Genomic DNA, 11,577 nt, shown 5'->3' with positions numbered 1-11,577 from the left:
TAAAGCTGATGTAAATGTAACATTCACTGGTGTTACATTTCTGTGATCACCCGGGTGTCATCTTATTTTCTGCACTTTTCTGCGTGTTTGAACTAAATTTAATAACCAAAAGGCAAGAAATGTGCAAGCAACAGAGGAGCTTCAGTACATGAAAGGCTTTGAGCCCTATCCAAGGGTTAAACCAGCGAGCCCCGGGGGCGGGGAATGGTGCGGTCGTCAGCCTTTGTGTTTGCACAATGTGTGTAGAGAGAAAAGCCTCGGGAGACCCGTACCCGGCTGAGTGGGTGGGGTGGGCGGGGGGGGGGAGGTGCGGGCGGGGAGCTTTTCCCCTAGCCCCGCCCCGGCCCCGCCCCGAGCTCCCGGCCTGTCGAAGCCCCTTCTCCTTTCGTGAGACCTATTTCGGTCTCGAGGTAACGTGGGGTCGGGGGGTCAAACAGCGCGGCTGCAGGGTGGCAGCTGCCTGCCGGCCCCTCTTCTCGGCCCCTTCACCCTCGGACGCTCAGAGCCATGGCGCTGCCGCTGCTGCCGGGCCACAGCTTCAACCGCAACGTGAGTAGTGAGGGCGCCCGAGGTCAGAGGTCCCGGCCAGAGTCTGGGGTCCAGGTGTGGACACTCCCCCGGCCCCTACTGGAGGCCTCGTGACGCTGCTTCGCCTTCTGTGGACTGGGCGCAGCTTGGACCAAAATTTGTAGGCTGGTGGAACCCTTACTCTCTACCTCCCCTTCCCCCTCTCCCCAACTGCATCTGGATACTTTTCCTACGTTAGATACAGAAGTAGAGTCCTTATAGGTGTTAGGACCCTCGAAGGTAGCCGATGGTAGGTTAATGATGATAATCATCGTTGAGCGTTGAAGGTGTGCCAGGAGCTGTGCTTTAATCACCTTACACAGCATTAGATGTTCCCAACAGCCCTTTGTAGTAGCTACTATTTTTAATTCCCATTTTGCAGTGGAGGAAACTGAGGCACAGAGTGATGAGTCAGTCACTCACTGGCCAGAGCTACTCAATCTCAGAGGTGAAGCTGGGTTCCCTCCAGGCAACCAGTCTCCACAGCCCAGGAGCCTAATCACGATCCTTAATACCCTTTGTGAAAGAGTTTGCTATTAGAGTGAAGAAACCTGGCACTCTCAAGGCTGGTAGGGGGCAGATAAGGGTTCCACCTGCCTATAAAGTTTGATCCTAAACTTTATAGTGAACGATCCAAAGTTGGAGGAGTTCTTTCTTCATTTAGAATTGGGAATGGTTCATTTCAAAACAAGATGAAAGTACCAAACGACACAACACAACAACATTAAAAACCCTGAGCATGCAAGAACTTTTGCCAGTAAATAGCATCTTATTTAAACCACAGCAGAAAAATGATTCAGGTTTTTGTTTGCACTGGTCACTACTCTTTACTTGGGTTTTCCATTTGTGTCTGTAGGAAGTAGGTAAGTAATACACTGATGGGAGGGAACTTGCTGGAGCCACTCAAGGTATTTGTGTAAACCTCTGTTAAGTTTAGAAAGCAGGCAGCAGATTGAAGCATTCGACTTTATGGATCCTGAACAGTGTCTGCATCCAAGTTGTTGGCCCTAAAGTACCACTTATCTTTATAGCTTCAGGCCACTGCATTCTGACCCCCACAGGTTAGCTGGCCAGTTCAACTTGTTTCTTGAACACTGGTTTGTGCATTTCTTGGCTGATGTGTAGAGGCTGGCCTTCCAACCTAACGTTGCCCTTTGGTAAGATTAAGCTCACACAAATTAAGTAAGACCCCTGAAAGGCAGGGCATGAAAAAAGATTCCAGAAGTAAAGAAGCATGCTGTGTAAAAGTAATCAAAATTGAATGTAGAGCCCACAGCTTTGGGCCTAGCAACACTTCAGATCCACAGCTCTCACATGCAGTGATTAAGGGTGGGAAGGAAGAACAGTGGTTGAATGAGATATTTTAAAATCTGCAAGGCTGCACTGAGTGTACTTTTGCTTTTTTAAAAAATTGTGAAGTATAACACATATACAGAAAAGTGCACAATGGATGATCACAGAATGAACATCAAAATAGAAAATATTACCAGGACTCCCAAAGCATCAACGTTGACTAGGGTTGCCGGATTTACCAAGTAAAAATACATGTCCCAAATATTGCATGGGACCTACATATATTAAAAGATTCTTTGTTGTTTATCTGAAATTCAAATTTAACTGAGCAGCTTGTATTTTACATGGCAACCCTACCTATGACCCTTTCTGGTCTTTACCCCTTCTCTATTCTCCAAAGGCAACCCCTCTCCTGGCTGCTACCACTATAGTTCGGTTTGGCTTGCTTTTGAAATTTCTATCAATGCAAATGTCCGGTTTTTATTCTTTTGTGACTGGCTTTTTTTTTTTTTTTAAGCTCAACATTGTTTGTGGGATTTGTTCATGTGGCTGTCTTTAGAGATAGTTTGTATGTTTTCATTGCTCTAGAGTATTCCACTGTATGACATCATTTATATACACATTTTACTCTTGATAGAGATTTGGTTTGTTTGGGGTTATTAAGAATACTTTGCTGTGACTATTCCTGTTCATGTCTCTCAGTACAATTGCCAGATCAAATGGTATTCTTTTTTTTTTTTTAGTAAAGTTCTTTTTTTAATATTTTTTTTAATTTTTAATTTTTCAAATGGCATTCTTATGTTCAGCTTTGGTGGATGCTGTCACAGCGCTTATACCAATTTAAATTCCCACCAGCATTTTATGTTCCTGTTGCTCCATAGCCTTTCTAACACTTGATATTGTTAGTCTCTTAAATTTTAGTTGTTTTGGTCAGTGGGCGTAGTGTGACTCTGTCGTTTTAATCCACGATTCTCTGATTCCTAACGAAATTGAGCACATTTCACACATTTATTGGTCATTTGGATATTCTCTTTTGTGTGGTGTCTATTTGTCGTTTGTCTAATCTCTGGTGGGTTGCCTGCCCTTTTCTTAGTGATTTGTAGGAGTTCTACATAGATTTTGGATATGACTCCTTTGTCAGATATTTGTGTTGTAAGTGTCTTTTAGTCTGTGGTTGGCCTTTTTACTCTCTTAATGATGTTTTTGATGAAGAATTTTTCCTTTAAATTAGTGCTTTTGGTTTCCTATTTAAGAAATAGTTCCTTACACCAAGTTCATGATGATATTTTCCTGTGTCATCTGGAAATTTCGTTGTTTTTACCTTTCATGTTTAGATCTATAATCTAACTAGAATACATTTTCGTGTGTGTGTATGAAAAGAGGTAGAGGGGTCAGGTTGTATTTTTCCCCATGTGGATATTCAGTTAACCCAGAACCATTTGTTAAAGAACACAATTCTGAGTAAATTTTGAAGAGCTTTACTGGCTTTATTCAGTGATTAATGAATCAGGCAGATGGAAAGGAGCTCTTAAGAGCTATACAAGGCAAGAGATTTTGTAGGGAAGTTGTACTAGGCAAAAAATCGGATTGGTTATTGTAAGGTTACTTTCCTTATAGGGAATGGCAGGGGTTTCTCAGGCAGATTACCTAACTAATGCTGATCAGGAGATTCATGGTTGATTGGTTTAAGATTCTATTTCTGGGAGAGCTGAAACTGTAACTAAGTTGAATTTCAGTTTGGTAACATGGGGCTTAGCATAAGCAACTCCATTTGGGTTCTGTTGTCCTTAATACATTTTTTAGAAATGGCCACCTTTTCTCCACTTCTCTGCAGAGCTACTTTTGTCATAAGTCAAGTATCCAAAATATGTGTGGGTCTGCTTCTAGACTTGTGAGTGTATTTAAAAAAATATTTATTTACTTCATGCCTCAGACCAATAGGAGGGTGTGTGTGTGTGAGAACTAGAGAATGACAGTATACTTATTAGATACCTTGGGCTGTCATTCAACAAATCAGTATTTATATACTGAGTGTCCTAGTATGTGCCCAAAGCAGGTGGCTGCATTAAAAAAAATTGTTACACTAGCCTTGGGGCTAAAGGTGCTATGTGTTGCCAAAAAATTGATATTTTTAAAACCTTGCACTTAAAAGATTGGATGTTCTCTGGCACAGAATGGTCAGAGTCAGTAAAGCCAAATCTGGCCTTTCTATCCCCGCCTCCCTCCTGCCTATTACAGAGCTTTGTCTGCTTAATTAAATTATTGAGAGAAAAACCTTGGCCTCCTGGAGATAGCATAATTACTGGCTGTTTGGGTTTAAAATTATAACACAAGCTAACTAACTTTTACGCTTTTTCTTAGAGATTAAAAAAAGAACTTGCTCCCCCCCTTAATTAGCTGCTGGTAGTCAGTCAGGAGCGATAGATTGGTTTCTGTCCACAGCTAGGTGATGTGCAACCTCTCCTTCTATATCTGAAATACAAGAAGTATTGTGCTTTCTAAAATATAAGCATTTGTATCACTGATGACGTTAAAATTATTCTGATGTGAATTAATTGCAAACCTTAGGGAAAGATCACAATTCCAGACCCGAAGTATCTTTTTTCCAAGAATTTACATGCTGGATTTGTATTGAGCTAAGAGAATCTCAGGCATATTGTCAAGAATGATAGGATATTAAAGTTAAAAGGGACACTTCCAGCCAAAGCTGAAAATCCTTTCTACAGCATTTTAGACAGATGGTTGTGTAGCTGATCCTGAATGTCTCTAATGAATAATGAGGAGCACACTTTCTGTTTTTTATGAAGCTACCTCGCCACCATCTTAGGAGGGTTTGTCGTAAATAGTCCATCCTCTAATTTATAGTGAAGCAACTGTTTCCTTAAGAAGAAAAAGAAATTTTTTGAATTCACAACAGTAAAATAAAACATATTTAGAAACTGTCTCTCTTACAGAAATACCTTGAAATTTATTTTTATCTAGATTAATATAAGCCTATATATTAATGTAGGAAAAATCACTCTTTGGGAAATTTACCAGCAATTTAAATGATAAACAACTGAGAGAGAAAAACTATGAGTAATACATAGTACACATATTGATTTCATTGTGTGGTGTTAGCTAAGCCAATTTAAGTTTAGCTCAGTGACAAATATAATCGTAAAACAATCACTTTATTCACAAGGTAGAGGGTTTTCCAGCCTAAAATTCTGCCGGCAGATTCCTGACTATGTTCTTAGTGGTCAATTCCATGGCCTTAAAATAACCTGCATCAGGTCCAAAGCCCTTAACCTGAGACCCCAGGCCATTAGAGTTTGTCACTCATTTTGTGAGATCAATTTAATGAATCATGACCAGGATTTAGGAAAAAGAAAAAGGAAAAGAAAAAAAAAACAGAATACGGTAGAATAGAATAAAAGAATCAGTGTATTATGCTTGGGAAGAGTAAGTATTGTTTCATGAACTTTTGTTTCTGTCACGTGTGTACGTGAACTGGGTTGCGCTAAAATCTGTTTGTTATTGTGGCAGTCAGCGTTTGAAAAACACTCTCGTTAGAGCCATCTCCACCAATTCTTGCCTCTGATTTAAATTCTGATCTTCAACATCCTTCAAGGCCAAATCTAGTCTCTTACCCTTCAGGAAGTCTCAACTGATCCTAGTCAGCCTTTCTCAGTGTTTTTTTGTTTTTGTTTTTTATTAAGGTACAATTCACATAACATAAAGTCAACCATTAGCCATTTCAAAGTGTACAATTCAGTGGCATTTAGTACATTCACAGTGTTTTGCAGCTGTCACCTCTATCTAACTAGTTCCAACATATTTTCATCATCCCACAATCTTTTTACCCCAGAGGAAACTTTGAAATGATTTTCAGGTCTTGGGGAACTCCTGCATAAAGATGATTTCTATAGCCCATGGTACCTTAGCATGATCCATGAGTTGTAGATGTAGTGATCCAATAATAATTGTCTTTTTGAGTAAAGAGTAATAGTTTTCTGTGGATTTGTTGATTTCAGCAAATTAATTAACCTAGCCTGTGTGGTTTCCTTTTCTCACAAGGGATCTCAACTCTAACACCAGTGGGAGTGTACTAGGGGAAACGTCAAGGGTTTCTTTCTTGTATTGTAAAATTTCCTACTTGATTTCTCCTCTTTTCTCCTTATTCAAGTAGGCCTAAAAATCCTCTCAGAGTTTCTACTGTAGAGGGTGCCGTAAGGTATGAAATGTGGTATAATGGTATGAGCAAGAGTAGTTTTCTCCCTTATTTAAAACAAAAAATGACTTTTAGCCAGGTTTTCTTGAGAAACAAACAGGTAGTTAAGCTTAGCTTTCCTTTGTTTCCTTTTCATACATTAAAAAAATTCATAAGGCAGCATCATACATTTCTGTTAAATAACTGTTTTAATCCAAGGTGGGATTTACTTTTTCAAAAAGTAGGTTCAGTTGATTTAATTTAAATTAAGGTTATAAATTCATTTTAATTAATGCTGTTTACAACATGAAAATATAGACAGTGTTAAATAAGCAAAGCTACTAAAATCATATTGACAAAGCAATATGAATAAAAATAGAGCCTAAGACACAATTTTATGTGAGACCTAAAAATTAAGGTTTTTTTACTGACTGGCATGATCAGGCTCAAATATAGGCAGTTATACAATCATTATAATCTTAATCTCCTTGTAGACCTATATACACAAGAATATGATTTTTTAAACTAAAAATAAAGAATAAAAATTAGCTCTTCAGTGTGAAACCGATGCTTGTATTTTGCCACATAGACATGTAATTCTGAGTCAAATTTGAGATAAGCACTCACAGATTTCATTTTCAACTGAAATGAGAAGATTTCTCACCTTTCTCTTGATACTTGTTAAACAAGGAAAGCTTTGCTTATATATGTGAGAAGTTGAAAACTGCAGCAAAATGCTCACTGCTTTCCTATGAATGGCAGGATCCTTGATTTTCATGTAAATTTGGAACTGGCCATAGGTGTATGTTTAATTTTATAAGAAATTGCTGAACAGTCTTCCAAAGTGGCTGTACCATTTTGCGTTTTCACCAGCAACAAATGAGAGTTCCTGTTCTTCCGGATTCTTGAGAGCATTTGGCATGGGCAGTGTTTTGGATTCTAGCCAATCTCATAGGTGTATAGTGGTAACTCATCCTGATTTAAACTTTTGTTTCCCTAATGGCTTAGGAATGATGTTGAACATCTTTTCATGTGCTTATTTGCCATCCGTATATCCTCTTTGGTGAAATGTCTGTTTGTGTCTTTTGCCCATCTTTAATTGAGTTGTTTCCTTACTGTTGAGTTTTGAGAGTTCTTTATATATTCCGGATACAAGTCCGTTGTTGGATATGTGGTTTACAAATATTCTCTCCCAGTCTGTGGCTTGAATTTTCATTCTCTTAAAACAAGACTAGAAAATGTGTGTACATTTTTAAAGATAAAATACCACATGAATCCACACTGATATTTGAAATGCTAAGTAAGGATTATAGGAATTTTATTTAACTTCTTTGATTCTTTACTTATCTTTTACTTACATTGAAAATCTTGATTCATAAGGACATTAACATAATTACTTGCTTTATCCTACCATAAATAAAAATATATATCCATATAATAGTTTTTGAATAATAATAACGTTATTATTAACAATTTGAGTTTTGAAAATAGGTTAAGATTTCTTTGTATTTCTTATTGTTTTTAGGATTTATCCCCCTAGGAATGTATGGTCAAATTATTGGGTTTTAATTTCATTTAAGTATGGTTAAGTCACCAACTCAATACCCAGTTAGGTTGATTGTTGCATTTTGCTTTTCATTTTTAACTTAAAATTTTTTGTTTTATTATAATGTAAAAGTAAAACATTTCTGTGGTTTCAAAGTCAAATTTACAAAGTGAGGTGCATTCAGACAAGTCCTAGCTTTTCTCCCTGTCCCTTCAGTCTTGTTCCCTCCCTCACTCACTCTAGAAGTAACATTAAAAAAAAAAAACTATTTAGCTTGGGTTATCCTTCCTTTTTTGGTTTTGTTTTTTAAAATAGCAAATTCTTAACTATATTTACATGGCCTCTTATTAAATAAATGATAGCATACTCTACGTATTCTCTTGCACCTTCCATTTTTCATTTTAACAGGTATATCTTGGAGATTTCTTAATAGTCGTATGCAGAGCTATACTCATTCCATTGGAATGTGTATTCCGTTTGTAGCTACATAGTACTCCATTGTGTGGACATACCATAGTTTGTTTAACTCATCCCCTCTTGATGTATAGTTGTATTATTTCCAGGCTTTTGCTATTATAAATAATGCTGAAATAAATAGCCAAAGTTGTGCTTCAGAAGAAACCATCAAAAAACTGAAAAGGCAACTACAGTTATTTTACAGGGCGAAAATAGTTGCAAAGCATATATATGATGACGGATTTATATCCAGTATATATAAAGAACTCTAAAAACTCAACAATAAAGAGATAAATAATCCAGTTAAAAATGGGCAAAAGATCTGAGTAGGCATTACTCCAAAGATGCTCAAATATCCAATAAACACATGAAAAGATGCTCAATATCATTAGTCATTAGAGAGATGGAAATTAAAACCACAATGAGATATTACTTCACACTCACTAGAATGGCTATAACAAAACAGACAATACCAAGTGTTGCCAAGGATGTGTAGTAATTGAAACCCTCTCATGTTGCTGGTAGGAATGTATAATAGTGCTGCTGCTATGGAAAAGTCTGCAGTTCCACGAAAGTTTAAACATAGAGTTACTATATGATACAGCACTCCTAGGTATAGACCCAAGAGAAAAGAAAACATATGTCCACAAAAAATGTGTACATGAATGTTCATAACAGCATTATTCATAATAGCCAAAAAGTAGAAACAACCCAAATGTCCATCAGCTGGCGAATGGACAAACAAAATGTGGTATATCAATACAATGGAATATTATTTAGCCAGAACAAGGAATGAAATATTGATACATACCACAACATAGATGAACCTCAAAAACATTATACCACAAGCGATATGCAAAAGACTATATATTGTATGATCCCATTTATGTGAAATGTACAGAATAGGCAAATCTATAGTGACAGAAAGATTAATCGTTGCCTAGACCTGTGTGGGGGAAGGGAGGAAGTGGAGAGCGACTGCTAATGGATATGGGGTTTCTTTTTGGGATGATGAAAGTGTTCTGAAATTAGATTATGGTGAAGATTGTGCAACTTTGTAATCATAGTAAACTCCTTTGTATTGTATATTTTAAATGATTGAAATTTATGATAGACACAGTTTGCTTCTACATCTTGACTATTGTAAATAATGCTGCTATGAACATTAGGGTGCATGTATCTTTTTGAATTAGTGTTTTCATTTTCTTTGGCTCTATACTCAGTTAAGGGACTAATATCCAAAATATATAAACAGCTCGTGTAACTCAATATCAAAAAAACAAATAACCCAATTTAAAAATGGGCAGAATAGACATAAATAGACATTTTTCCAAAGAGGACATACAGATGGCCAACAGGCACATGAAAAATATGCTAAACATTGCTGATCATCAGAGAAATGCAAGTCAAAACTACAATGAGATATCACCTCACACCTCTTAGAATGCTATCATCAAATAGAACACAAGTAACAAATGTTGGCAAGGATATGGAGAAAAGGGAACCCTTTGTACACTCTTGGTGGGAATGTAAGCCACTATGGAAAACAGTACAGAGGTTCCTCAAAAAAACTAAAATTAGAACTACCATATGATATATAAATTATACCTCAGTGAAACTGTTAAAAAAATAAATAGCCAAAGAAAGGAGTTGGTGGTGGGGAATTGCTGGACAAACAATAGGTGTTTACTGTGCCAGATCACAGGATGGTTTTGATTTAGTTTTCTGTTACTTGTTCCTGGTAACTATTGAAATGTCCTTGAAATCCCATGATTTAAGACTGGGCCACTTTTTTTTTTTTGGCAGTACGTGGGCCTCTCACTGTTTGTGGCCTCTCCCGTTGAGGAGCACAGGCTCTGGACACGCAGGCTCAGCGGCCATGGCTCATGGTCCCAGCCGCTCTGCGGCATGTGGGATCTTCCCGGACCGGGGCACGAACCCGTGTCCCCTGCATCGGCAGGCGGACTCTCAACCACTGTGCCACCAGAGAAGCCCTGGGCCACTTCTTGAAGCTGCTATTCATAACTTTGGAAATGACATAAAACTCCATTGCTATTCCTAAATGTTAATTTGCATTTCAGAAATTAGAGTCACTTTGCCTATTCAGGGATCAAACACCTAACTTTGGTCATTTTGTATTCTGTCCTGAACTTTATAGCTATGTCACTTAGGACACTCAGAATCTTTTTCTCTCTCCATTTTGCCATCTTCAGAATGTTGGCTTTACTTTCTTAGGCTTGTGACCTCATGGTTGCAAGATGGTTGCCTCAGTTCCGGACATCACAACTTCTTACAACAGTGTTCAAGACAAGCAGGAAGGAGGGGTGGGGGAAGGCTCTTATATCAGAAAACAAAATGTTTCTCAGTCCCCCATTAGGTTTCTACCCTACATCTTATTGGCTAAACTTGAGTCACATGGCTATCCTTTGCTACAAGGGACATTGGGAGCTTGATTTTTCACCATCTATTTTTGGAGCTGGGAAAGAGAAAAGGGAGCAATTAATGGCTGCTGGGAGCCAGGAAACTTTGTTTGCCACACCAGCCACAGACTCAAACCTGTGAGTCTAGATGCTCTCCTCAGCCTTAGCATCCCTTTCTTTAAAACTTTTTAGTGTTTTTTTTTTTTTGTCCCACATTTGCCAGATGGTGGAGATTTTTTTTTAAATTTACTTTATTTATTATTTTTTACATCTTTCTTGGAGTATAATTGCTTTACAATGGTTTGTTAGTTTCTGCTATATAACAAAGTGAATCAGTTATACATATACATATGTTCCCATATCTCTTACCTTTTGCGACTCCCTCCCTCCCACCCTCCCTATCCCACCCCTCCAGGTGATCACAAAGCACTGAGCTGATCTCCCTGTGCTATGCGACTGCTTCCCACTAGCTATATACCTTACGTTTGGTAGTGTATATATGTCCATGCCTATCCCTCGCTTTGTCACAGCTTACCCTTCCTGCTCCCCATATCCTCAAGTCCATTCTCTAGTAGGTCTGTGTCTTTATTCCTGTCTTACCCCTAGGTTCTGCATGACATTTTTTTTTCTTAAATTCCATATATATGTGTTAGCATTCGATATTTGTCTCTCTCTTTCTGACTTACTTCACTCAGTATGACACACTCTAGGTCTATACACCTCATTACAAATAGCTCCATTTCGTTTCTTTTTATGGCTGAGTAATATTCCATTGTATATATGTGCCACATCTTCTTTATCCATTCATCCGATGATGGACACTTAGGTTGTTTCCATCTCCGGGCTATTGTAAATAGAGCTGCAATGAATATTTTGGTACATGACTCTTTTTGAATTATGGTTTTCTCAGGGTATATGCCCAGTAGTGGGATTGCTGGGTCATATGGTAGTTCTATTTGTAGTTTTTTAAGGAACCTCCATACTGTTCTCCACAGTGGCTGTATCAATTTACATTCCCGCCAACAGTGCAAGAGGGTTCCCTTTTCTCCACACCCTCTCCAGCATTTATTGTTTCTAGATTTTTTGATGATGGCCATTCTGAC

General features: G+C 38.0%; 1 protein-coding gene across 1 annotated transcript in view; it reads left to right on the top strand.

Moving 5' to 3' along the window:
• Positions 1-455: 455 nt before the first annotated feature.
• EFHC2 (EF-hand domain containing 2) overlaps positions 456-11,577 on the top strand; it is a 200,423-nt gene continuing 189,301 nt past the window's right edge. Inside the window, 1 exon segment of the mRNA XM_029240869.1 lies at positions 456-549. Coding sequence (XP_029096702.1) covers positions 508-549 — 42 coding nt within the window. The 5' untranslated portion in view covers positions 456-507.

Source organism: Monodon monoceros, unplaced genomic scaffold (assembly GCF_005190385.1).
Source record: "Monodon monoceros isolate NGI ecotype Baffin Bay Population unplaced genomic scaffold, NGI_Narwhal_1 Super_Scaffold_22, whole genome shotgun sequence".
NCBI lineage: Eukaryota > Metazoa > Chordata > Mammalia > Artiodactyla > Monodontidae > Monodon > Monodon monoceros.
This window is presented reverse-complemented; position numbering and strand designations above follow the sequence as displayed.